This window comes from Drosophila obscura, unplaced genomic scaffold, assembly GCF_018151105.1.
Source record: "Drosophila obscura isolate BZ-5 IFL unplaced genomic scaffold, ASM1815110v1 contig_1, whole genome shotgun sequence".
Classification (NCBI taxonomy): domain Eukaryota; kingdom Metazoa; phylum Arthropoda; class Insecta; order Diptera; family Drosophilidae; genus Drosophila; species Drosophila obscura.
The window spans coordinates 6,589,358-6,616,516 of record NW_024542679.1 but is presented as its reverse complement, the minus strand read 5'-3'; the positions used below and the strand labels follow the sequence as shown (position 1 = coordinate 6,616,516).

Genomic DNA, 27,159 nt, shown 5'->3' with positions numbered 1-27,159 from the left:
TCTCCCTGTGTGTGGGCCCTGCGCACACGGCGGCTGGAGAGGAGCTCGCACTGCTGCCAGGACTAGGACAACGCAGCAGCAGCAGCGATGTCTGCAGAGGCAGCAACAGCTTTGTCCGTTTTCCTCGTCATCATCGTGTTCGACAAGAGAAGTAGCAGCAGCAGCAGGATGAGCAGCACCCCCAGCCCCTTGCAGGCAGTCGGGAAAGCCTGTCGTGTGGCAGCAGGCAGCTACGTTCGTTCGTACTACGTACATCCTGTCCTGTGGCAGGCCCGGCACGGCACCTGCTGCATACCAGAACAAAGGCCATTTATTTAGAATGGTGAGCGCAAAACGGAAGCGCCAAGAAAAAGGACTACAACACGATACAACTCTTTGTAGGTCTGTTCCCGAGAGAGAGAACAAGAGAGAGAGGGTGGATGGGTGGATGGGGTGGATGGGGTGGTTGGAGTGGATGGGGTACTGTGTTGCTGGGTTCCTGGTTGCCACAACAACTGACGTGAGTCACAACAAGAGGAAACATTTGCTGGAAACTACAGAACACATTTCACAAGAAATCAATTCACTAAGCAAATAAATACTCGCAACTTGAATTCAGAGCTAAAAGGATGCAATTGAAATATCTGCGAACACTGCTGGAGGGTCAGGTGAGCCTTTCATTTGTAGGAAAAAAAACTAAAATAAATATATATAATTCTAACGAATCCTTACGAATCCACAGGAGCAAATCCAACGGATTGCGGGCCTGGCCTGGTCGCCCAATCAGCAAAAGTTGGCCATTGCCACCGCCGATCGACACATCCTGCTGTATGACGATGCCGGCGAGCGACGCGACAAGTTCAGCACGAAGCCCGCCAATGCGGCGAATGGCAAGAACTCGTATGTGATCCGTGGCCTGGCGTTCAGTCCCGATTCGACGCGCCTGGCCGTCGGCCAGAGCGACTGCATCGTGTATGTGTACAAGCTGGGGGAGTCGTGGAACGACAAGAAGGTCATCTGCAACAAGTTTCCGCAGGCCAGCGCCGTGACGGCTCTCATTTGGCTCTCCTCGGGCGCCATCATAGCAGGTACAATCTCCAAACCCAATCCCACTGAGAGCCATCTCTAATCAAGTGTTGTCTAGGCCTCGAAGATGGAAAGATTCGGGCGCTGCACAGCAAGAGCAACAAGTCGCAGAGTCTGTACGGGGGCGACAGCATCTGCATCTCGCTGGCGGCCAACACCAAGGGCAGCGGCTTCCTCAGTGGCCACAACGATGGCACCATCATCCGTTACTTTCTGACGGACGAGGCCAACGAGCCGCTCGGCCGAGTGGTGCAGCATCCGGTGCCGCCCTTCGCCCTGGCCTGGCCCCAGGGCGGCTTCTGTGTCGGCGGCTGCGATCAGCGGATTGTCTTCTACGATACGATGGTAAGATATCACAGAGATTCCACTGTATGTTCCTTCCATTGCTAATGTACTCTTCCACTTTCAGGGCAGACAGCTGCGCACCTTTGACTACTCGCGAACGGAGGGCGAGCGCGAGTTCACGGTGGCCGCCTGCAGTCCCAATGGGCAGGCCGTGGCCTTCGGCAGCTACGATCGCATACGCATCTACGCGTGGAGTCCGCGCCAGGGGGCCTGGAGCGAGAGCGCCAGCAAGGAGATCGCCTGCCTGTACACGCTGAGCGCCCTGCTCTGGCGGCGGGATGGCGCACGGCTCGCCCTCGGCTCCGTCAGCGGAGCTGTGCTGCTGTTCGAGTCCGTGCTGAAGCGCACCATCTGGCAGGACAAGTTCGAGCTGATTTTCGTGGCGCCCAGCCAGCTGCTGGTGCGATCGCTGGCCGAGCCCACGCAGCAGCTGACCATCGAGTCGCAGCTGGGACTGGAGATAGACGATGTGCGGATCATGGGCAAGGACAACTATCTGGTGGCCCGCACCGAGGAGTCGCTGATCCTCTGCGATCTGACGCGCAATCTGGCCAGCGAAGTGCCCTGGACAGCCTCCGGCCACCACGAGCGCTTCTACTTCGAGAACCCCAACGTCTGTCTGGTCTTCAATGTGGGCGAACTGAGTCTCGTTGAGTACGGCGACAACTGCATCCTCGGCTCCGTGCGCACAGAGTTTGTCAATCCGCACGTGATCTCGGTGCGGCTGAACGAGCGCGGCAATGCGCGGGAGAACAAGAAGCTGGCCTTCCTGCTGGACGCCAAGACCATTTGCGTGGTGGATCTGGTGAGTCGCCAGACCAGCGGCCAGATCAATCACGAGACCAAAATCGACTGGCTCGAGCTCAGCGAGACGGCCCACAAGCTGCTGTTCCGCGACAAGAAGCTCCGCCTGGTCCTGGTGGACAACTACACGGGCAAGAAGCAGACGCTCCTCAGCAACATCTCGTTCGTGCAGTGGGTGCCCCAGAGCGATGTGGTGGTGGCCCAGAGCCACGCCAATCTCGCCATTTGGTACAACATCGATCTGCCGGAGCACGTCACCATGCAGACCGTCCGCGGCGAGGCCATCGAAGTGCTGCGCGAGAATGTAAGTAGAGCAATCCTGGTAGCCCTCCTCCAGTCTAATCCTCTCTCTCTTCTGCTGCTTTGCTTTCTGTGTTAGGGTCGCACTGTGGTCCGCTCACAGGACGGACCCAGCGAGCACAGCTACCAGCTGGACGAGGGACTCGTGGAGTTCGGCACCGCCGTCAATGACAGCGACTTCGGGCGGGCCGTTCACTTTCTGGAGTCTCTGGGGGAGAAGCCGGCGGCCAAGGCCATGTGGCACAATCTGGCGATAATCGCCCTCGAAGACGGCAATCTGCGCGTGGCCCAGCGCTGCTACGCCGCTCTGGGCAACGTGTCCAAGGCGTTCTACCTGGCCGCGATGATACAGCAGGCGGATGCGTTCGAGGAGGCCACCGACTCGCCGGGCATCCTCTGTCCCGAGGTGCGCGCCAAGCTGGCTCTCCTGGGGTCCGATCTGCGCACCGCCGAGCGCATATATCTGGAGCAGGGCGACATAGAGGCGGCCCTGAGGATGTACCAGCAGCTGCGCATGTGGGACGAGGCGGTGGCTCTGGCCGAGCGGCGGGGATATGGGCGACTGGCGGAGCTGAAGCAGCAGCACATGGATTTCCTGCTGAGCAGCGAGCAGCCGGAGAAGGCGGGCCAAGTGCTCGAGGAGCAGGGTGAGCTGCAGCAGGCCATGGGGCTGTTCCTGAAGGCCAATAAGCCGGCCAGAGCCGCGCGACTGGCGCTCAAGACGCCGCAGCTGATGCAGGACGAGCAGCTGATGCTGCAGGTGACCGAGGGCCTGGTGCACTGCGAGCTCTACGAGCTGGCCGGCGACATTGCCCACCGCCTGTCCCGGCCGGAGGCTGCCCTGGCGCTCTACCGGAAGGGCGGGGCGTATGCCCGGGCATTGGAACTCGCACGCGTCGTGGAGCCGCAGGACGTGACGTCGCTGGAGGAGGAGTGGGGCGACTGGCTGGTGGGTCGCAAGCAGCTGGACGCCTCCATCAATCACTACATCGAGGCGGGCGCCACGCAGAAGGCCCTGGAGGCGGCGGTGGGCGCCAAGCAGTGGCGCAAGGCCGTGCAGATAGCCAAGGTGCTGGACGAGCCGGAGCTGATACAGCGCTATGCCCTGGATCTGTCGAAGCATCTGGCCTTTGCCGGCGACCTGGACGGGGCCGAGGATATGCTGGTGCGAGCCAATCTCCACAGGGACGCCATCGAGCTGCTCAACCGCCACGGCAAGTGGGAGCGGGCGTACGTGATTGGGGAGAAGTACCTGAAGCCGGAGCACCTGCGCGAACTGTTCGTCCAGATGGCAGGCACCCTGGAGGAGCAGGGAAAGTACCGGGACGCGGAGAAGGTACTGATCGCCGTCAATGAGCCCGATATGGCCATCGCCATGTACAAGCGGCGCGAGCTGTACGACTCGATGATCCGACTGGTCGAGCGCCACCACAAGGATCTGCTGGACAGCACCCATCTGCATCTGGCGCGGCAGCTGGAGTCGCGCGGCAAGCTCAAGAACGCGGAGGTGCACTTCATCGCGTCGGGGGACTGGAAGTCGGCCGTGCACATGTACTGCTCCTCGGGCCGGTGGGAGGATGGCTACCGCGTGGCCAAGCAGAAGGGCACGGATGGGGCCAGCCAGCAGGTGGCCTACATGTGGGCCAAGTCCATGCCCCTGGAGAGCGCCGTGCGACTGCTGAGCAAGCTGGGACTGCTGGACACTGCCGTGGGATTCGCCTGCGACTCGGGACAGTTCGAGTTCGCCATGGAGCTGTGCCGCTTCGCGGGCAAGCCCACGGACGAGGTGCATCTGAAGATTGCCATGTCGCTCGAGGATGAGGGCAAGTTCGAGGCGGCCGAAGTGGAGTTCCTCAAGGCCCACAAGCCCAAGGAGGCGATCCTCATGTACCAGCACGCCGGCGACTGGCGGGCCGCTCTCAACGTGGCCGAGCAGCATCTGCCGGATGTCGTCGGCGAGGTGCTCATCGGACAGGCGGCGGCCGCCCTGGAGACGCGCAACTACAAGGAGTACGAGGCGCTGCTGCTGCGTGCCCAGCGGCCCGATCTCATCGTGGAGCACTACAAGCAGGAGTCCCTGTACGAGGACGCCCTCCGGATAGCCGAGGAGCACTACCCCTCGGCGCTGAATGACTTGCGGCGACTGCAGGCACAGCTGCAGCGGGGACTGGCCCAGACGGGGGAGGAGTCCGTCACCGATTCGCGCGCCTATCTGCAGCGCGCCGCGGAGTTTGCCAAGCGCGAGCAGTTCCGCAAGGCGGCCGAGTGCCTCATGCAGATCGATGCCTCCAATGCCGAGGACGGGGCCACGCTGGAGCGGGCACTGCTGCGAGCCGCCGAGATTTGCAACCAGTTTCTGGAGGGTCAGGACGCCCAGGAGCTGGCAACGGCCCTGGGGCCACGGCTGCTGGCCATCAAGCAGATTGGCCCGGCGGCACAGCTGTATTTGGCGGCGGACATGCCCAAGCAGGCGGTGGATGTCTTCATCAAGACGGAGCAGTGGAGCAAGGCCCGGCGACTGGCCAAGGAAATCGACGCGGATCTCCAGCTGCTGGCCTACGTGGAGCAGCAGCAAAAGTCGTGCCTCAAGCACGAGGGGAACGTCGAGCAGCTGGCGGACATTGACATCATCTCGGCCCTGGATCTGCTCGCGGAGCAGGGCCAGTGGCAGCGCTGCCTGGAGAAGGCCAAGCAGCTGAATCCCTCGGTGCTGCAAAAGTACGTGGCCGTCTACGCGGCCCAGCTCATCCGCGAGGGCAGCTGCACCAACGCCCTGGGCCTCTACCTGAGCTATGGGGCGCCTCCCATCGAGGCGCACTTCAACATCTACACGCGCATCGCCCTCGACTGTCTGGCCCTGAGGGAGGAGCAGTCCGAGGGTGGCTCCCTGTGGCGCCAGTTGCGAGATTTTCTCCAGCGACTGCTGCACTCGCTGAGGGCCACGCCGGAGCAGGCGCAGACGCAGTTTACGGCCAGCATGGAGCAGTTCCTCCGGATTGCACACTACTATGCCACCAGGGCCGCCTGCAAGGAGGTGCAGGCACTCCAGCCGGTGGCCCTGCGCCTCTCGTTGGCCCTGCTGCGGCACACGGATATCCTGCCGGTGGACAAGGGCTTCTACGAAGCTGGCATGGATCTGCGGCAGGCTGGACGCGAGGCGGAGGCGTTCGTCATGCTCAACCACTACCTGGACGTGTGCGAGGCCATCGAGGAGGGCTCTGGCAACTTGGTGGATCACTCCGATTTGGCCAGCACCGATTTCCCCAGCTCGGTGCCGCTGCCCGAGGACATTCACCTGAAGAACGAGCCGAGCCTGCATGAGGAGGTGCGCGAATGGGTGCTGGCCGTCAGCATGGACCAGCAGGTGGATCAGCAGCTGCCCACCGACGATCGTGGCCTGTACGAGTCCAGCCTCGGACCCAACGATGTCGCCTGCCTGCTGAGCGGATTTCCGGTGCGTGGCCGTCAGCCAGTCACCTTTCAGTCGTCGAGCAATCAGGTGAATCGCGACGTCTGGAGCAAGTTCTCGGTGGCCGTGAAGATGTCTCCGGGCAGTGGCATAGCCGACATCATAGGCTTCACCGAGAAGTGGCAGGGAGCCGCCAACTACGTGATGCACTGAACTGAACTGAAAAGAGCAGTTCTGGTCGGTAAGTTGCTCGTAATTGAATTCTGTATTCAACCGTCAATATATAATATAAATTGCGATTATAATAATCGGGGCAATATAATCTGGGTTGGTGGTGGTGGTGCAGTAGGGGGGGAGTGGGTGACAACTTTGGAGTGGGGGAGTGGGGGGGGTGACAGCTACGACGATTATATGCAAACAGTATATGTATGTATATGTATGGAGCTGTGTGTGTGTGTGTGTGTGGCTTAAGTAGTTGCTGGTTAAGTGACTCGAACGCTGCTACTCTACTCGTCGATCAATTCGATCCATGATCCGCGATCCATGATCCGTGATCCGTGATCCGTGATCCGTGAGCCGTGATCACTGTGCTCAGTGCAGAGCATTGAAGAGATCGCCGGCAGAGGGCAGGGGTGCCAGGCCGCCAGTGACATCTGGCAGCTGCGTCAGATCCGGCAAGTTGGATAGGTGATCGTGTATCTCCTTCTGCAGGCCCAACATCTTGGTCAGCTTCTTCTTGTGTTCCTGCAAAAGAGAGAGACACAGCGCATTAGGCATTGGCTTCTTGATAGTTCGATTATTCGTTTGCAAACTACACACACAGGAATCTGTGATCGGTGACGATTCAATTGGAATTTTGTTTAATGCAAAGCAAAAAGGTATAAAATTTGTACAAATTCAGATGGCCCAAGGGAAAGGTCTCTCGGGGCTTCATGTGTAGCATGCGGGGGCAGGATAATCAGCAGGGAATGTTGGCAGTATGAGTGACTGGATCCAACAACAATTCGATAAATCAGTAAAATGTCAAATGGAAATAGTTTCACTTATTTTAATCGTTTCGCTTGTTGGACAGCCACTCCAACTGCCTCTCTTATATAAACCACCCATGTGAGGGGAACGTACATCGAGTCGTGTCTCGGCCTGGGCCAACAGCTCCTTCTGCTCCGCCTGAAAGTCGCGCAGCATTGCGGCCAATTTGGTGCGCTCCTCCATCTCGGCCGCCAGCCGCGCATTGTAATCGTTGAGCAAATCCACTGCCTCGTTCACCTACAAACAATGAAAAGACACGTTTAGGTACTCCTCGTATATTCCATTCCATTGCACGCACTTGATTGGCCAGGGCCTTCGCCTTGTCCTTGTCCTCCAGCTTGTTGATGCAACTGATCTCCGATATCTCCTGCGGCAGCTTCGCAATGCGTTCCCTCACATCGGCATCGCTGGAGGCCGAGTTCTCTATGCTCGTCAGTGCCTTGATCAGCTCCTCCGGCTCGGGCGGCTCACCCAGCGGCAGGTAGGGGGGAGTGTGCCCGTTTTCCGGCTCTGCAGCCACTTCTTCTGCTGGTGCTGCTGGAGCACTGCTGGTGCTGCTGTGGTGATGGTGTCGCTGTTTTTTGGACTTTGAGTGTCGCTCCTCGTGCTTGCGCTTCTCCCTCCGCTCTGACTTTTCCGACCTGCTGCCGCCGGCACCTCCGCCGCTGCTGCTGTGCTCTTTCTCCCGCTGCTCCCCTGCGTCGGCGTCGTTCGATTTGCTGCCATTCTTGCTGCTAGCCGACTCTCGGTGCAAGCGGGCCCGATACTCGGTTATTGCCTTGGCATCGTAGACGCCGCGCTCCAGCCAAATGTTGAGGATGCGCCCAAGACTGCCCAGGAGCTTGTCGGAGCTGCACTTCTCCCCGATGTGGGCAAACACCTTGCCCAACACATTGCTGTACTCCCGGCCGTACTCGGGGCCCTTTTTCTTGCTGTTCTGGATGACATCGTTGGCCAGGTACATGAAGGTCAGCTTCTTCGGCTCCGGCACTGAAATAAATGGGGAGAATGATATAAGCAGGTACGGAATGTAGTGGAAGGGGGAGTGGGATGATTCCAATTCTACCCACCACTCTCCAGCTCCCGCTGCCAGGTCTTCACTATAACTGCACTATGCTTCCGATGGTGAATCAGCCACAAGGACAGCGTCTGGATGCTGCAAGCAGAAGAGAGGGTATCAGGATTTGCTATACACATTAATTGCGACGATTATTTTTATTGGTGCTGCACCTCTGCTGGCTGCTGTTGAGCTCCGCCAATTTCTTGATTAGCGCCGTCTCCGTAAACGCCGACATTGCAGCTGCTAACTCAATGCAATCTGCAATCTGCGAGCTCTTAAATATATATAAACGGGCCGGATTCTTCGATTGTGGGCATAGAAAAACGCGCACAAAAACAACAAAAATAATTCTCTCGGTTATTATATTTCCTTTTTTTTTCTTTGGTATTTTTTGGTTGGGTTGGTGCTATCGATGTTTTATTGTGGAGGGCATGCACGGTGTTGCTTTTCGATAATTTCAATGTTTTGTTGATTAAGATGATATTATCGATGATATTTAATTATGCAAAGTAATTTTAGGTGTAATGATTTTAACAAAGTACACTCGGTTCAGTTAATTTTTTATTTTTTTAGTTAAATTTTGTATCTCACCAGTGTGACCGCGGATTTATACCGCCTGACCCGCAAAAATATACCGAAATAAACCTGCTCTGTTTCATAATATACCGTAAATATACCGAGGAAAAATAGATTCATCAATTTGTATATTCGATTAGTAATATTTCTAGCTAGCTTGGATTTTAACAACTGAAAATATCATTTTATCAGATAGATGAAACAATTTTATACAATCTGGCCTATTTTAAGGACTTCCATCTAATGGATTGTTTATAAAGTAAGATTTTAACAAAGGTCAGCAAAATTTTCCCTTTTTACATGAACCAGCTGAGCTCGGTGCTGCCAACCACGGCTACTTTTAGTTAGCACTTACAACGCTCTACGGCAGATGGCGCTGCAAGAGCAGTTTTCTGACACACGGTTGTATTTCCTCATATTTGAATTGGCGCGCATAAGTTGCGCGCGCTTTTTAAATTTTGAATTTATACTGATTGTTTCAGTAGTGCTTTTCACATGCGATACAAATTTGTTTATCTGACGTACGTCAACTGCTTATCTGCATAATTCAATAAGTGAATAGATATGGATGCATCATCCATCACCGCCCATCAATCAACAACTCAATCCAAAAACCTTTTCACACTGATAAGCCAGTGGCTCTCTCTCTCCCCACTCTTCACTCGGCACTCAACTATCGACAGGTGATTGTTGTGTGTGCTGAGGCCGTGTGCCTCAGTTGGTTGCAGCAGTTCTGGCGTATTGGTCGTGCGGTTCCCTTTATAAGGTAAATAAACGGGTACGGATACGAGTGCGAGTACGGGTACGGGTACTGGTAGTACATATCACTCAGTGGCGTAAGCTGAACGAGCAGCAATCGACCGCTTATCAGCAGCCCCCTTGCCAAAGAGTAATTTGTGATACCTGTCCGCCTTGTGTATTGTGTATTGGCTTGTTCGGAGCGCAACGCGCTTAAGTGGTGTTAATTTTTCAGTAATTATTATCGTATTTATTGCCAAACGAAAGCAAGTGAAGTGCACTCGCCCTCGGGCCATAAATGAATTACATAGCCATAAATTTGTGATCAGCACGGGGGTCCAACTGCAGCTGATAGTGGACAGCGGACAGTGGACAGCGGACAGCGGACAGGGTGTGTGTGTGTGTGTTTGTGTGTCTGTGAGTTTGATTTAAAAATCATTAGCACACAATCAGCAACACATTAGACAAATTGCTAAATTAGCTGCTGTGTTTGGCAGCAACAAAAACTTTGTTTAGGGCGGGTGGGAGACTCAAATCGAATCCCGTGGTGAGACACAGATGGGGCTAAAGAGAGCGCGAGAGCGAGAGCTGCTGTCTCTCGCACCTGTTTAGGTAGACCCCCGGCCGATAAGCCCACACACAGCCCATTGAGCCATTGAGTGATTCAATTGGTTTTTTTTTCGTGTGTGCTTTGCTGTCTGGTTAACTGTTTAGCTGGTTAGCTGGTTAGCTGGTTAGTTGCCACTGCTAATGTTTAATTGTTTGATCTGATAGTACCCACAGATAGATTCGACTGAAACTGATTGCGGATTGCGGATAGCCAGACGAAAATGCCCAGCCCCAGACGGATACGGATACGAATGCAAACATGAATTCCTACTTTGATTCGGCCATCGAACACAATCGAACAAACACGATTAGTCTGGCGCACTCGAACGAGTCGCAGTCGCAGGCGCAGAGTTTCTCCAACGAAAAGAACTGGGAATGGTCGTATCTGGTGGTGAGTCTTGTGATTATTCCAACTAATTTCGACTAAGTAATCACTGCAGGCACTATAATCCACCATATTTTGTAGCGCAAATGCCGCAATCTGGAGCTGGAGGAGTCGTACGATTTGTATATGCGACGGCTGCGTGTCGGCTACCTCTCGCTGTTCATCTTCATTCAGCTGCAGGTGACCATCACGCACACGCTGCTGCTGCTGACGACGCCGGAAATCCGCTACGTGTATGTGGACATGGCCGCCTACATTGCCTCCGGCGTGGTCATCTGGCTGATCCTCTCGATTAACTTCCGCAACGAGCTGGTCAGCAAGCACGGCTGGGTGGTGTACGTCTCCTCGTGGCTGGCCGTCTGCGTGATGGTCCTGATGGACATCGGGCTGAATGTGTACCACGCCACCAGCCACAACTTCATACTGAATCCCATCTACGACGCGTACACGCTGTACGCCATCTACATGTTCATGCCGGTGCCGTATCTGCTGCAGCCGTTCGTGCTCGGCTCCGCCGTCACCGTGTGCTACATCATCAACTACATATTCGTGATCACCTCGAAGGAGGACAACCAGATGCACAGCATCCTCAACGAGGCCATCTACCTGAGCAGCGTCAACCTGCTGGGCATCTTCTTTCGCCTCATGCGGGACATTGCGCTGCGGACCACCTTCCTCGATCGCCGGCAGTACGTGGAGGAGAATCTCCTTCTGCGCTACGCTCGCGACCAGGAACGGAGCCTGCTGCTCAGCATCCTGCCCAACCAGATCGCCGATCGCCTGCAGGAGGATGTCAAGAACCGCATCGAGCGCTCCAAGCAGCAGCACCAGCAGCGATCCCACGTAGACACGCAGCGGACAACAGACAGTCAGAACCTGAAGCGATGGCGACAGCCAGATCACGGGTAAGTACGCCCAGTACATTCCCTTCTCACAATATAAATATAATCATCCCCTTTGTAGCACCCTCTTCATTGAGCCCCATGAGGATGTGACTGTCCTGTATGCCGACGTGGTGAACTACACGCACCTGACCACCACTCTGGATGTGAAGAAGCTTGTGGAGGCGCTGCACGACCTCTTTGTGCGCTTCGACATCGCCAGCGAGGAGTACAATGTGCTGCGGATCAAGTTCCTGGGCGACTGCTACTACTGCGTGGCGGGGCTGGTCAGTCCCAATGCGGACCATGCCAAGTGCTGTGTGGACTTGGGCCTGCGCATGATCAAGGATATACGGGACGTCAGGTGCGTGCTACCATGTGCATAGATCCCCGTATTAATATTTGCCACTTTGCTGTACTACTTCCAGAGAGAAGCGGCACCTCAACATTGACATGCGCATCGGCGTGCACTCTGGCGATGTGCTGTCGGGGGTGATTGGAGCCGCCAAGTGGCAGTTTGACATTTGGTCCAAGGACGTGGACATTGCCAACCGATTGGAGACTACTGGGGCCACCGGGCGCGTGCATGTCAGCCAGAAGACGCTCGCCCTGCTGGACGGCGAGTATTTCTTCGAGGACGGAACGGAGAAGGCGCGCGAGGATCCCGTGCTGCAGAAGCACGGCATTCGCAGCTTTCTGATCAAGTCACTGCGCGTGAGTACGATCCAGCGATGCCCCCCAAGGGAGAGCTTCCCACGCACACGCACACACACACACACACACACCTTACATCGAATCGAAAGTTGTAGGCCCCCATGCACGATCCGAGACGCGTGCAGCGCGAGCGACAGGCCAAGAAGCTGAGCGAGGCCAACAAGTCGAACTTCATGCACAACTCCACGCTGCACCAGTACAACCAGGTGCGCAACCAGGCCAAGCTGGAGATGTGTCGCGAGCTGGACAAGATGCCCATCGGTCGGATACAGTAAGCTCTCGCCCTATCGCCCTCTCAACCTCTCAGCCTCTCGCCCTCGCTCATCAGCCCTTAATCAAATGTGTCTGTCATTGGTCTCTACTGCAGACTCACCAAGGTGTTCCGGCGCAGCACTCGCCTCACCCAGGACGAGATCGAGGAGGAGACCTTCCGGCGCAACATCAGCTCGTTCTGTCTGTTCTTCCGCATCCGCAACTGGGAGATGCAGTACATGCGGGAGCCGGACGTGATGCTCAAGTACAGCATTGCCCTCTCGTGGGTGATATACATGGGCCTGCTGACCATCCAGCTGCTGAGCAAGGAGTGAGCTATAGTTTACCCCCCCTCTGGGCAGCCAGTCTAACCGACAATCATGTTGCAGTGCGAGGTACCATTACTGGTTCATCGATGGCACCACCATCATCCTGCTGACCATGCTGCTGATCGTCTCCTGGTACAAGAAGCTCTGGATAATGTACGTGTCCGACGCGGAGGTGTCTGTGCCCACGAGTCGCCTCAGTGCCTGCCTCTTCAACATGTCGGATGTGATGCAGCGCAACGTGGTTCTGCGCATCGTCATCTACTTCCTGATCATCTTCTCGTACTGCGCTGTGGCCGCCATGCAGGTGCTGGGCTGCAGCAAGGACGAGGACTACGAGGACAGCGATCCCAGCATAGAGGATCGGCTACTCTGCTTCCATCCCTGGGTGAGTCATCGCTCAGTCATCGCTCAGTCATCTTCTTTTGTCACTCCTTGAGGCCCCCTTCAGATCCTCACCAACTGCATGACGCTGGTCATTGGCATGTCCTTCCTGTTCACACGGATCCCATTCATCATCAAGGCCTGCTTCTCCACCATCATCACGATTGTGTACGCAGCTCTGGTGATATTCGAATTCGACCACATCTACGCCAACAGCCCCTCCACCAATGTCAACTTCAACGCCAAGTACTCGCACATCCTGCTGATGATCATCACGCTGGGCATCTTCCATCTGATGGAGCGGCAGACGGAGTTCATAGCCAAGGTGGACTACAAGTGAGTATCCTCGGAGGATGCAGGATGCCATAAGTATCGATAAGTCACTTCTTCCTTGATTGCCCTTCAGCTGGAAGCGACAACTGATGAAGAAGCAGGAAGATGCCCTGATCACCAACGACACAATCAAAGTGCTGCTCACCAACATATTGCCCTCGCACGTGGGTGAGTACTGCACGGGGGAGTAAACCGTAGAAACTTGCACTGATCCCTAGGACTGCCCTTCCCTTCCCTTCCAGCTGACTTCTATCTGTCGACGCAGCTGCAGAACGAGCTCTACTACGAGGAGTACGACAATGTGGCCGTGATGTTTGCCTCCATCAAGAACTTTGACACGGACAAGATCGGACTACGGGTGCTGAACGAGATCATCTGCGACTTTGATGATGTGGTATGTGACCTCTCTGTGACTTAGTCCATTCCTCTGATTACCTGATCTTCCCTTTAGCTGAACCAATATGCGCAGAGTCTGCGCGTGGAGAAGATCAAGGTGGCCAACTGGACATATATGGCTGCCTGCGGCCTGGACGTGTCCCGCTCCGAGCAGGTCAACGCCCCCCAGATGAAGTTCCGCAACGTCTCGCTGATGCCCAACGGTCGTCGCAGTCGCTACGACGGAGCGCGCAGCTCCGACTCGGACGGCATCCATCGCGTGCCCTACGGCAATGGCAGCAACATTGCCCTGGACCTGGACCTTGAGCGGGGCCAGTACGAGGGCGATGTGATAGCCAGTGCCCCGCGCACCAGCAACGTTGGCCAGCAGACAGCCGGCAACAGCAGCAACGAGGTGGTGCTGGTGATGGCCCGGTTCGCCCTGGATCTGATGCGAGCCATGCGCCGCTTCAATGCCGAGAACATGCAGACGGAGTACGAGGGGAGCACCGACTACGGCATGCTGAGAATCGGCATCTCCCACGGCCGGGCCATGGCCGGGGTGGTGGGTATATCGAAGCCACACTACGACATCTGGGGCAACCCGGTGAACATGGCCTCGCGCATGGACTCCACGGGGGTGCCGGGTCAGATCCAGGTCACCGAGAACACTGCCATCAAGCTGCGGGAGTTCAACATACAGTGCAACTATCGGGGCATGACCTTCGTCAAGGGGCGTGGCAACATTCCCACCTACATCATTGGCACCGACAGCGAATACGAGTTCCTGCCCCATCGACCCGAGCCCCAACACAAAGAAGACTAGCTGAATTTAATAGATATTCGATTTTAAGCATCCATTTCCATGTACATACATGTATATACATAAACACTTACTTACATATTAATGCACAAAACAAACTAATTCATAATAATTGCCCTGAATAAAGAATTACGATTATATTCCCCCCACAAATGAAAATGAAAAAGACTTTGTTTGAATATCGTTACGATATTGTGGCATACTTTCAGGCTGGGCGGTAAATATGTAGATTTATTTAGAAAGTATAGCATAGTTTCAGGCTGAGTTGAGAATATGCGGGAGAAACTTTAACGTACAACTGGGGAAACACGTCCTTGATCCTGGATAGAGTCCTTCTATCAAATCAAGGACATTTTTACGATCACAGACAGTCAAGGCACGCCCATATCGTCCCAAAAATGGGGAAGAAAATTAAAATATTTTTGACTTGGGAAGGATATCAGTCCTTGACATGGACTTCATCAAAGCAAGGACATTTTTACAATTACAGGAAGCCATGGCACGCCCAGATCGGAAAAAAATTGTATTTATATTACAGGGGAAAATATCCTTGATCCTTTATAAGGATCCTCCTTTATGTGAGGGACTTTTTTCCGATCACAGGAAGCTGTCCCACGCCCAGATCGGTCAATAGGTAGCGGAGAAAACTGAATATATATGCTTGGGGATTTAAAGGTCCTTATCCAACGATAAAGGATATTTCCCCGATTCAAGGAAGCCATGGCCCGCCCAGATCGGCCTACAAATAACGGCGATAACACGATTATGATGTCTGGAGCAAATATCCTTGGTCCTTGATCCTTGAAAAGGACTCTGCCAAATCAAGGATGTTTTTCCGATCACAGGAAGCCGTCGCACGACCCGATCGGCGCACAAATAAAGAAGACATCAACAATACAAAACTGGCATGTTGTTGTTGTACAACAAATGTTGTTTTTGTTATTGTTGTACAACAAAAAAAAAGTTGTTGTACAACAAAAACAAAATTGTTGTACAACAAAAGTTGTTGTTGTAGGTTTTTTTGTTGCCCAGTGGCGCCCCCAGAACATCGACGGACACTGCTGGAACTAAATGAGATTAGTTCGAGAAATCACCGCTTGATGTGGGGGCGCCAGAAAAACTAAAATTTTGTTGTAGGTCTTTTTGCGCAGTGGCGCCCCCAGCATCGACGGCCACTGCTGGAACTAAATCAGATTAGTTCGAGAAATCACCGCTCAATGTGGGAGCGCTTGAGTGTGAATGCTATTTTTAAGCCGATTTGTAGTTAAATAGCTATAACTCAGCTATTTCTCATCCGATTAGAGCGTGATATGAGTCCTCGTAGTCGGCAGGATGTCCCCCATCTCTTAAACCCATCAAGGACATCAAGGATTGTAAGGATATACCTTATTAGCGCTGTTTAGCTATAGATTCTTAATTAAATCGCTATAACTTCGCCATTTCAAGTACGATCTGGAAGCGCCCAGCTTCATCGTAATCGGAAGAATGTCCTTGATCGTTTGCGAGCACTTTAGCTTCAAGGAAAATAAGGATTTGGCTTTTTGGCGTTACTTTTCAGTTAAATAGCTATAAATCTATAATTCCACTATTTCTCGTCCGATTGGGACAATTTTTGGTTCGCCTAGTCCTTTGCGACTAGACATACACACCCCCGATGTCCTTTTTGTCCTGAGCGAGGACCCTCTACAACTAATTCTCATTTTTGTTTGTTTGTTTTGTTTTATTTTGTACGCTTTATTTGCAAGGCGATCTGGGCGTGCCGTGCCTACTTTATTATCGAACATCTATATCCTTAATCAAACTATTTGTGACTAAGTCAGAGGACAAAAATTACATTGATTTAATTGGCACAATCGAAATGGGTTCTCCACAGCCGAGTTACAATGAAGATGTGGGAGACAGCCGCACGCTGGGCAACCTTCGGACCTTAGAATGGAGGCACTTGCAGGTAGATCCTACCGAGCGACCATTTGCAGCACTCTACACACGAATGTCAATTGCAGGATAAGTGTCGGGAACTGGAAATGGAAGGCTGCGTGTGGCACTACATGAGACGTTTGACCACCACCAATGCGGCTCAGTTTATTGCGGTCATAGAACTTCTGATGGGCGTTCACATAACATTGCTGCTGACCCTGGTCAGGGTAAGGCGGCTGCCTTCTGCTCCGATCTGCAATGACGAAATTATATTAATTTCAGGATGTATGCTTCTTCGCGTTGGTTCCCTACCTGATGGTAATGATTCTGACGCCACTGGTCATGATGGTTTGCCTGAAGGACAACCTCAGGAACTACTTCACCTGGAACATGATAGCCAGCTGGGTGATGGCTTTTCTGCTAACGATTATGGGTAGGCAACTGATTCGGTTTTTTGGTTGGATTCATGATATTTTTCCTCCACTCAGACAACATTGTGACAATTTCCCATGGCAGCTACGCTCCTCTGAGGGTCTGCTACGATCACATTGTCCTGGTCGCTGTTTACTTTTATCTGCCGATTGCGTTCTTAGAGCATGGCAGGCCCTATATCCTGGGCCTGGCCGTTTCCGCCGTGTACTTTTCTTTCGCGTACTGGCGGGTGGCCGAGGGGACACCTCTCCTGTTCCCCACCCTCCTGTGCTATGCCATGTATCTCTTGTACCAGAATCTCATTATGACGTTCTATTTCACGATGCGGGTATTCTGGGTGCGACGCATTATCCTCAATCGGCATCAGTTGGTCTACGAGAGCATTGTGCTCAAGGTGGTTATGAAGAACGAGAAGGCCCTGCTGGAGTCCATTATGCCGGCCAAGGTGGCCCACACCCTGCAGGAGGACATCTGCAGTCGGATCGAGGATGAGCGGCAGGGTAAAAAGATACCGAAATTACGGTACGTTAAGCAGTCCTTTCCCCGTCCCCCCGTCCCTTCCGGCTGATACTTCCCTTCCCTGTTGATCCGCCTGTAGCAAACTCTTCGTGGAACCCCATCCGGATGTGTCCATACTGGTCGCCGACATGGTGAACTACACGACCCTGACCAACACATTGGATGTGCGGAATCTGGTCGAGATCCTGCACGAGCTGTTCGTCAACTACGATATGCGCGCCAAGCGGAACAACGCTCTGCGCATCAAGTTCCTCGGGGACGCCTACAACTGTGTTTCCGGCATTCCCGTATACAATCCCGACCACGCCAGCTGCTGCGTGGACCAGGCCCTCGACATGATCAGCATAACCCAGGAGGTGCGCGAGGAACGGAAGCTGAACATCGACATGCGCGTCGGAGTGCACTCGGGGGAGGTGTTCGCTGGCATCATTGGCCACATCAAGTGGCAGTACGACATCTGGTCGAAGGACGTGGATATCACCAACCGCCTTGAGATGTGTGGAGAGCCGGGCAAGGTGCACATCTCCAATCACACTCTCAGCCTGCTAAACGACGCATATGTCTACGCGGAGGGCACCGAGAGGGCCAAGAACGACCCCGTGCTGCAGAAGGCGGAGGTCACCACGTACTTGGTCAGCGGTCGAAATCCCGACTATGTGGAGCTCGGCCCTCTAGAGCCGAGGATTAGTGCTGTCTCGCTGACCTCGTTCCGCATGAGCTTCAGTAATATCTACGAGGAGGTTGCCAAGATGACCCAGCAGAACATGGTGGACGAGGTGAAGAACATGCCGGTCGGACAGTGAGGCCACTCTTCCTTCACCTTCACTTTATCCCCTTCGCTTTGTACTAAATATGCCTCCCGTAGACGCATCCACATCTGCCGAGCACCGCAAGGGAACGGGGAGAACCTCAGCGAGGATCAACTGTTCAATTCGCAGATCTCCTTCGGTCTGCTGCACTTTCGAAGCGCGAGCAGTGAGTGCGCCTACATGAAAATGCCAGACCTGCAGATGAAGTACAATCTGGTCGTTGTGCTCATTGCCGCAATTGTGGTCACCGCCATGAATATCGCAGTGCCTTTGTATGCAGAATTAGCTGCAGAGATTCGATCCCATCTAATCCATGCGCATCTGCACTTGCAGGTCGACGCTGTTCATTGAGCTGATTGCAATGCTGCTTGTGCTTGCGCTCATCTGCCTGATCGGCGGCTATAAGAAGTTGTGGATGCAGGTGCATGCTCTGACGCCCATGAGGCAGCCCTCCTTCTTCCTGAACCGTTGGCTCATCCGCATGTCGGAGCATATCGAACAGCAGTCGATATATGTCGGCATACCCCTCTACGTATTTGTCATACTTCTCATCTACACAATCTCCTCGACCCCGGTGGTAGGCATCGGCATACAATACTCCTCCCCATTCGTATCGAAGCTAATCGCACTCCCCTTTTACAGATCGAGTGCAACAGGGCCGAGTTTGAGTTTGAATTAATCGAATCGGATCTGGCCGACGAGGATCCTCAGATGATGTGCTTCCTTCCCTGGATAATTACCCATTCGGTGATCATTGTGCTCAGCCTGCTGTTATTCATCGGGTCCCTGGCGCTGTCCTTCAAGATGGCCCTGGGTCTGCTCATCCTCAGCTGCCACCTGTTCATCATCCAAGCGCACTACGGGTTCGCGTTCGAGCGATCGGAGACCACAAATATGAACCTGAAGCCGGATTTGGCCCACACCTGGTACGTGGTTGCCTACTTTATAACGATCTCGGTCAAGCAGCGTCACTCCACCTATATCAACAAGGCGATCTTCTTGTAAGTATCCGATCCACTGTAAATCCAATTGATAGAAACTCTTACCCTTCTGTGCAGCATCCGAGAGCGCTACGAGCAGAAACACAAGAAGACAGAGGACACAACAAAGTCCATCAAGATCATTATGGTGAACATGTTGCCCTCGCATGTGGCCGATAACTTCCTTGAGCGACGGCGCCACGATGAGCTCTTCTACGAGAACTTCAAGAATGTGGCCGTAATGTTTGCGTGCATCGAGAACTACGAGGCTGACCGGGCTGGCATCCGAGTGCTGCACGAGTTCATCTGCTACTTTGACGAGCTGCTGGTGAACTTTGGCCGCAAATACAAGATCGAGAAGATCAAGGTGATGGGCTGGACGTACATGGCTGCCTGTGGCCTGGAGGTGGAACATTACACCGACTTCGCCATCAATATTCCTGTCAAAAAAGAGAGTATATCGGGACCGATCAGAAAATCAAGTGAGCTTATCCCATCCGTACATTCTTACCACAGCAGGCTCATCCAACAGCTGCTCTTCCCAGATAGCGTACGCTTCGGTAGCGCCGAATCCTCAGAGACGGCCACGCCTCGACGGACCATCGGCAGTCACTTGTTCAGGGAGGAAACCGACGACGCCGTTATGGTCATGACCGAATTCGCCGTCAATCTGTTGCGCATCATGAACGAGATCCAGGTGCAGGACATCTTCTACGAGCTCGATCTGCCGAAAAGCTCGCGTGGGTGCCTGAAAATCGGTAAGATGTGTCCTGCCCTTCACCTCCACCGCATTTCTTAACTCAGTCGTCTCCCCACATCGTTGAAGGCATCGCTCATGGGCCTGTGATGGCTGGAGTTGTCGGCCTCTCGAAGCCACACTACGACATCTGGGGCAACACCGTTAACATGGCATCCCGGATGACAAGCACAGGACTGCAGGGCGCTATCCAAGTGGCCGAGGCCACTGCCCAAGTGCTGCGACGCTTCAACATCAGGTGCAGCTATCGGGGACAGAGTTGGCTCAAGGGCCTGGGCAACTATCCCACATATCTGGTGGACCTCGATGACCGCCTGGAGTTTCAGTACAACGATGAGACGTCCTCACACAGCGCTGGACAGGCAATTTCGAGCGATTACCTGGAGGACATCGAGGCGGTGGAGGAGGAGGAGGAGGGCAGCGACTTCGAGGCTCCCTAAGCCTAAACTTTTCACTTAGTATTAATATAGATTTATTTAGAATATACATATATATATATATATATAACATGCAAGCAAATGTCCTTTCTATATAAGGTTAAATACGTTAAGATTTGAGCACTCGCAGACGTGCAGTACAGTACAGTACGCCTTTTCACAACTGGTAATCTGTGTATAAGTATGTGGGATAGCTTTCCATTACACATAGTCACATTGGGTATACAATTACATATGTATGGTAGATTCTATGGGGTAAGACATGCAAGACATCTCAACAAAAATAAACATGAAGCATGAATCTTCAACAGAGCACCACATGGTATCAGGTTTCCGTTTCGTTTGGGTTTTGTGCACAGTTTTGAGCGTAAATATAAGCATTGCTGCTGCTGGTTTGGGGTCGCGCAATCGCTGAGTGCCTTACTCATTGCCAGCGTTGGAGCTCAGCAGAGCCGTGTCCTCGGGCATGGGCTTGCGCCTGTACGAGGGCTCCGTGGCCAGGTAAACGACAAGAGCACCAAATACCACATACAGGACGCCAATTACATTGGCCAGGACACCAGCAGTTGGCAAGGTGGAGTACGGTGGAGAAGTACTGCAGATGGTATATGGAAAATACATTAGACATTCTAGGGGTGCAATCGTATGAACGAGCGATCCACTTACATGGCAAAGATTGCCTTCTCGGTGATGCCCATGACGGCACTCGCAATGGCCAGAACGAAGCCAAACAGTCCAAAGTAGATGTGCAGCGGCATCATGGCAATCTTGTAGTTCTCCCGCAGGCCCGGAGCGAGGAATGCCACGAAGCCGGCCACGTACTGCAGCCCGAAGATGATCACCGAGGAGAGGCCCAGCCAAGAGTGCAGCGAGTACAGGTTGGGTATGGGCGGGCTGTTCAGGTTGTGCGAATCGAAGACCGTCTTCAGGGCAATCACTGTCAGAACGAAGGCGGCCATATGGATGCCGGCGTGGGTGAGCTTCAGGGTCTTCTTGCGCGTGGTGCGGAAGCCGCGGTACACCAGAATGGCTGCAATGGGAGTGGAGTGGAATGGATTGGATTGCAGTTTAGTCGCAGTCTGCACCTCTTCCGCTCTCAGCGCTACTCACAGTTGCCATACAGATAGATGAAGCCAATGGTCATGAGCAGCGGATGCCAGTTGAACTCCAGCTTGGGATTAGAGCTGCCACCCAGTCCGCCAAAGTGCTGGCCTATCCAGGTGCCCACCAGCACGATCATTGTCAGGCCGCACAGCTGCGTCAGTACGTACAGCACCTTAAAGTTGATCAACGCCGGATCCATGTTGGATTTGGTGCCGCCTTGACCGGGAGGGGGTGGGGTGAGAGAAGGAGTATTTTTTAAAAATATAATTCAAGAACCCCATTAACCATATGCCCCCGCATTCCTTTGCCACGCTCCTATGCGACTTAATCATTGAACAAACAAACGAAAAAGCACACGCACACCCATTCCATTTATCCCCTCGCTATGCTTCATAAAGCTATTCCATATTCGCATTGTACTACATTTTCGTAAGTGGCCATAAATATTGCCCTTCCCTTGCACCTTTACACCTGCCTGCTGGGGAGCGGCTGGAGGTGAGGTGATTAAAATAAACCTAAAAACTGGTGCTGATAACCACATTGGTTGATTACAAGTCCGCTGCCTTTGGACTACGTAATCCATAAACAATAATTAAAGCCCACAAGTGGTTTGGAATTGGCGGAATACCCCCCCATGGAACAGGGCACTTTCCCCGATAGCCAGTCAGATATTCGATCTGGGGCATCATCAGTAGCCGCATTCTTGACACACACACACACAAAACAATGCCCCTCCTTTGTCGCCAGTAATCTGAGATTATGATTAAAAAATACCCCGAATGAGATCTAGACATTAGAAAAACAAAAATTTATTGGAACCACTCGGTTCCACTCCCACAACATTCTCCGCTTACAATGCTCCACCCCATCTGGTTGAATTCTCCAAGAAGATTCCCGTAAACATTTATAAATGTTTATTCAACAATTATTTTATGCCATCGAAGTCTAAATTTGTGTCTGCTTTCTGTTATCACGAGTAAAGAACGAACGAGCGAATGTTCTGGGGAGATAGCCTCCAGCCAGCAACTTCCCCCCCCCAAACGAAATGATATCAAGCATCGTGGTGCCAGTGTCTTTTATCTTTATAGATTTTGCAAATAAATTAAAAATACTTTTGGGAAATTCGGCAACTGGAATTGTGCTTCAATGGAATGAAGCATCTGTGAAGCATTTGAAAGTACATATACCCAACAGAATTGTATCCTCCGACTTCAAATTAACCTTGAAGTACCTACATATGTACATGCTACCTCGCAATCTTGGGTACAGTCGCCCTCGATAAAGGCCTTTTATCAGCTGGTTGAACTCTGTCGTATGCAAATGACAACTCAATCAAAAGTCTGGAAAATCTAACAAGATGTAAGCTGCCGTAAATTGCAGCAGAGACATTACGTTGTTGCAGATCGTCCCCCAGTTATCCAATAAATTTGAATACGTTGATCCAGATTTAAGTTTGTTGCTTTTTTCTTTTTGGGGTAGGTGGGGAGGTTTTGGGCTTTCGGACAGAAGTGAAATTAATTGGCATGTTAATTAATGATTATGATTGTTAATTATGACGGCTAAGTGGGCGTGCCAGGGCGTCTGTCTGGGCTGGTCAGCAAAGCGTTGCAACAGATCGTGCGCAAAATTTAAAAGAAACAATCTACATACTCGTAGTCTCCGTACTCGTAAAAGATGAAAAGTAAAACCTCCGCCGATGATGACTTTGGAAAAGCGTACAAAAAATATGTTGAAGACGGCAAAAGTAAAATAAATAAAGCGAGTTAAAGAAAAGCAAAGAGATTTATGTATATGTATGTACATATATATGTATATGTATGTACGAGTATGTATGTTGAAAAACTAAAGTGAAATTCAACTTGAAGTCGAGTCGTGCTCATCGTCATGATGATGATCGTGGCGGGCGCATGTTGGGGAGGTGTGGCAATGGCAATGCAGTTTTCAACGGTCTCTCTCTCTCTCTCTCTCTCTCTGTCTCACTATCTTTATGTGTTGGTTTGTCTATGCGTTTTGTTATAACTTTTACTAAACTAAACTCTTGTGGTTGCTGCTATTGCTGCCAGTGGCAGTGACTGTGGCACTGTCAGGTTGTTGATTTTACTTTGCACTAATCAAACTTGCAGCCGAATCGCAAAGCCATTCACTGTCTGCACCTGTCTGCCCCTGACTCTAGTCTGGTCCGGACTGGCCTGCTGCTGGTCTGCTGTTTGTTGTACCTTTGCTGGCTGCCAATTCAATGCCTCCAATGGTTGTTGCTGGCTGCACTTGTTCTGCTGCTACTGTAGCCGTTGCTGCCACAGCGGCCACTTGCACGGCAGTCATCTGCTGGGGAGGCTTCTCGGTCCCAGCGGCAGCCTTCTCTCCTCCTCCTGCTGCTCCTCCTCCATTCGTCACGGAGATCACTGTACTGGCTGGCGTTGCAGTGGTCGTCCCGGAGGATGTTAGCTGCTCCTCTGGCGTGGCGGCTACTGGCTCCACTTTGGTTTCGCTTGCGGGCACCGCCGCCTGCTCTATGTCCGAATCCTTTGACATGGCTGGTGGACTCTGCTGTGGGGGCTGGTGTGGAGGTGTGGAGGTTTGTGGTTCGGGGGGCACTGATTAATCAATAGTTCACCAAATGGCATGCAACGCCAACGGTTAATTGCCACAAGACACAACACTACAGCAACTCTACAACTACGCTACTGCGGAACGGAACTACAGCACTACGCTACTGGGATCAGCGACACGACCTACGATACGATGCGATGCGATGCGATACGAGTATACAACCGAACGCCTCAACGTGCAGTGCGCAAGTGAATTTAAAGTTCTCCAACCGCCGCCCGCCGGAGCTTAAAAATGGCAGGGAAACAAACTTCAGAGCGCCGAAGTTTGTATACCCTTGAAATTCGATTTACAGGCAGACTGCCCTGTACCTATGCATTTATACTACAGAATGGCTAAGTTTCGTGGGGAAAGCTTCAAAGCTTCGAATTATACTCGTGTCAGATGCTGGACTATCAGTTGAACTCCTCTTAACATACTTTATAGTCTCGGAGATGCATCCTTCTGTGTTTAATAGTAATATTATGTACTACCCACTCTAAAAGAGTATACACCAAAAGAGCTTTTACTGCCTGGCAAAATGTGTTGGGCTGGTGCTATTAAAGCGTAGCTAATTGTTTAGTTTGCACTAGTGCGGATATCAATGGATATGAAAGGGCGAAAGAGTGAGCGGGCGTGGGTAAATGAGTGTGCGGTGGGAGAACTCTGGTTAGTATGCCACACCAGACCAGATACGGCTGTTCGAAAGGGGGTGAAGGTGGGTGGTGGGGGACCTTTTGCATTCCTCTTACTCTATTGATGCCTCGTCCGTCACTGAGCTGCATTTCAATTGCGACTCCGACTATAATGTTCTATGCATAATAATGTGATTTAAATACATCTAATACATACACCCTCTCCGTGGGGCACGGCACTGACTGATGTCTGATGTGTGTTGATGGGGGGCACTTACCCAGAGAGAACAACATTTTGCGTATGCTTATTACTTTCTTCTCTTTTCAGATAATACTTTTGGTGTGAATCATATAAAGCTCCTCTTATCTTTAGCACTCTATAAAGATTTTTAGCTGTCGGAGAACAATGGTATATATACGATTTTTCCCGCTGCGACACTCTTTACTTGTTGAACGAATTGCGTTGTAATGACAGTTCGCTGCCATATGGGAGGAAAAACAGTGAAAATGTCTGCAAAGGCTGCTGCGTGGGCGGCGGCACCCTACACCCACCCTTCTCCACGTAGGGTGCTCTGGCTGCTGCTCTGGCTGCAAGCCGCAAAACAACAAAGCTTTTGTTGGAAAGCTCAAACATTCAACACTCATGCAGGCGCACACGCAAACGCTGTCTAACAGTAATACCACACACACACACACAGCTACGCGTCGAAACCACTTGTTGGAAGATACCGAAAGACAACGTTCTACTTTCGTACATTTGGTAATTAAACGTGGCTAGATATACATACATACATATATACTTACAGTTCAAACTTAGTCAGCGTCCAATATGTACTATACTTAGAATAATTTTGCTCAACCGCACACGCGACAAACAAAGAATCAAAACAACACGAGATGCTGCCAAAAAAGCAAACAAAAACAAGATTTCGCGACGTCAGCAGCGCCTACAAGACAACATGCAGTCATTGACCGACTATTTACTTTATCAAATCAAGTGCAAGGTCAGGCGGCTTTCACTCTCTAAGGGTCTCCAATTACTAATCGGTCCACTCATGGTCTAAATGCTCGCACAAGTGCCGTTTTTGGTTTCTGCTGCTCACTCATTTAGAAAATAGCGGGAAAAATTGTATCGACTCTGGCGAAAGCTCTGACTGGCCTGCTGGTGTGACCGTGCGCGCCAGCTTCGGAAATACCGAAACTCAGGGAAAATAGCGCGTTTTTCGTAATGAAAGAACTTTCATTAATTCATTTGGATATTTTCATTGTTCTTACATCGATAGCGATAACTACGGCTTCTGGTATTTCGTGCAGCGTGCCACAATAAAATACCGCAGCGAACAAAACACACTAACGCCGCTTGGTTGCTAACGTCTTCAACAACAACAACAAAGCAAAGTGTACAAATTTTGTACGATTTCTCAGTTCTCACATAAATAGTTATAAATAAATGCACATAGAATGCTGTCCAACCTGCTGGTGACCAAACAGAAGGTGGTCCTCATAATAGGTGAGTCCCAGCCAAGAAATTTGGTGTGCCAAGTGCATAAGCAGTGCCGCAATTCGTTTCCGTTTCCCTCGTTGCAGATGAACTAAATCGGGAGCGCATTGCCCTTAGGTTCATTGACAGTTTGCTGCACGAGCAGGGACAGGAGGCGGGCACTATCAAGACGCTGCCAATTGGCAATCTGAGGCACGTGTCCAGCTACCAGGCGCTGCTGAATGAGTGCGGCAACAACAACAACAACAATAACAACAACAACCAGTCTGGAGAAGCCGCGGATTTCAAATCCGTTCCTGCCACGGTTATGGGGGCCAGCACAAAGGCCGAATACAATGTGATACTGCCCACATTGGCCGACCTGCTGTGCTACCAGACACCCGCGTACATCTTCAGCTTCATCAACAGGCTGCGTCGCTCGGAGCACGTGAGACGCGTGTTCCTCTGGGCCTCGCCGCAGCACTTGCAGCATCACCATGCGCAGTACATACTCGCCGGCTGCGAGTATCTGGCCGAGTTGATTCTCCGCCTGGAGACGGAGACCCTCATGTCGCTGATATCGCGCAAGCCCGGCGGCGGGGTCTCCAACAAACGCTACGCCTGCCAGGTGACCAAAACGGAGTTTCATGTGACGCCTCTGGACGGACAAGCAGCAGTTGGTTCGCCCAAGCAGCCATCGCCGGAGGCTGAACAGACAGCAGAGCCGGCCAGCAGCACCTTCAAAATAGAGCTTGACGAGGATGAAGTAGTGGCGCGTAACGCTCTCACATTGCCATACGAACGGTGAGGCGTCATATCTGTGTATTAGCTAAATATCCAACTAAACATTGTCATTTCAGCACCAGCGAGCCGGCCGAGGGCAACATCATTTACACACCCGATGCCGACGATGATTTCGACGACGAGGATCCCGATGAGGATCTGTGCATCTAATGTGCGCCCCAGCAGCGAACGGCAGTACAAATAGCCTTGGCTTTAAGTCTATTTAAGTCTAAACCTACTTAACACATAGAATACCTGCAAGGAGCAAGGTCCGGTCCAGAATTCCACCCCCCTAAAAAAGATGAATATACA

At 52.3% G+C, this 27,159-nt stretch overlaps 5 protein-coding genes across 10 annotated transcripts; 3 read left to right on the top strand and 2 right to left on the bottom strand.

Annotated features, from left to right (window-relative positions):
• The first annotated feature begins 559 nt into the window (after positions 1-559).
• Positions 560-6,244, top strand: LOC111067585 (intraflagellar transport protein 172 homolog). Its single transcript, XM_022356752.2, has 5 exons — positions 560-647; positions 722-1,067; positions 1,124-1,410; positions 1,475-2,518; positions 2,594-6,244. The coding sequence occupies exons 1-5, from the start codon at positions 609-611 to the stop codon at positions 6,134-6,136; spliced, it is 5,259 nt and encodes a 1,752-aa protein (XP_022212444.2). The 5' UTR covers positions 560-608; the 3' UTR covers positions 6,137-6,244.
• LOC111067589 (regulation of nuclear pre-mRNA domain-containing protein 1B) lies at positions 6,225-8,390 on the bottom strand. Its single transcript, XM_022356760.2, has 5 exons — positions 8,183-8,390; positions 8,023-8,108; positions 7,251-7,942; positions 7,046-7,189; positions 6,225-6,667 (listed from the first exon to the last, which is right to left on the bottom strand). The coding sequence occupies exons 1-5, from the start codon at positions 8,245-8,247 to the stop codon at positions 6,515-6,517; spliced, it is 1,140 nt and encodes a 379-aa protein (XP_022212452.2). The 5' UTR covers positions 8,248-8,390; the 3' UTR covers positions 6,225-6,514.
• A 1,750-nt stretch (positions 8,391-10,140) lies between these two features.
• LOC111067586 (adenylyl cyclase X E) lies at positions 10,141-14,551 on the top strand. 3 transcript variants are annotated; one of them, XM_022356754.2, is made up of 11 exons: positions 10,141-10,326; positions 10,402-11,225; positions 11,284-11,565; positions 11,630-11,915; positions 12,011-12,186; positions 12,283-12,498; positions 12,557-12,881; positions 12,945-13,213; positions 13,284-13,378; positions 13,453-13,604; positions 13,662-14,551. In XM_022356754.2, exons 1-11 carry the CDS (start codon positions 10,195-10,197, stop codon positions 14,409-14,411), a joined length of 3,507 nt encoding a protein of 1,168 aa, XP_022212446.2. In that variant the 5' UTR covers positions 10,141-10,194; the 3' UTR covers positions 14,412-14,551. The 3 variants fall into 3 exon arrangements, with proteins under 3 accessions (XP_022212446.2, XP_022212448.2, XP_022212447.1); XM_022356755.2 differs by lacking the exons at positions 10,141-10,326; positions 10,402-11,225; positions 11,284-11,565 and having other exon boundaries at positions 11,834-11,915; positions 12,005-12,186; XM_022356756.2 differs by lacking the exons at positions 12,283-12,498; positions 12,557-12,881; positions 12,945-13,213; ... (1 more) ...; positions 13,453-13,604; positions 13,662-14,551 and having other exon boundaries at positions 12,005-12,095.
• Positions 14,552-20,309: 5,758 nt separating this feature from the next.
• Positions 20,310-25,727, bottom strand: LOC111067541 (plasma membrane ascorbate-dependent reductase CYBRD1). Of its 4 annotated transcripts, XM_022356661.2 has the most exons (5): positions 25,389-25,727; positions 23,580-23,919; positions 21,370-21,579; positions 20,926-21,289; positions 20,311-20,854 (listed from the first exon to the last, which is right to left on the bottom strand). In XM_022356661.2, exons 2-5 carry the CDS (start codon positions 23,893-23,895, stop codon positions 20,680-20,682), a joined length of 1,065 nt encoding a protein of 354 aa, XP_022212353.2. In that variant the 5' UTR covers positions 23,896-23,919; positions 25,389-25,727; the 3' UTR covers positions 20,311-20,679. The 4 variants fall into 4 exon arrangements, with proteins under 4 accessions (XP_022212354.2, XP_022212353.2, XP_022212355.2 ...); XM_022356662.2 differs by lacking the exons at positions 23,580-23,919; positions 25,389-25,727 and adding an exon at positions 24,863-25,031 and having other exon boundaries at positions 20,310-20,854; XM_022356663.2 differs by lacking the exon at positions 23,580-23,919.
• A 141-nt stretch (positions 25,728-25,868) lies between these two features.
• Positions 25,869-27,140, top strand: LOC111067542 (elongator complex protein 5). Its single transcript, XM_022356664.2, has 3 exons — positions 25,869-26,094; positions 26,172-26,868; positions 26,925-27,140. Exons 1-3 carry the CDS (start codon positions 26,046-26,048, stop codon positions 27,016-27,018), a joined length of 840 nt encoding a protein of 279 aa, XP_022212356.1. The 5' UTR covers positions 25,869-26,045; the 3' UTR covers positions 27,019-27,140.
• Positions 27,141-27,159: the final 19 nt, after the last annotated feature.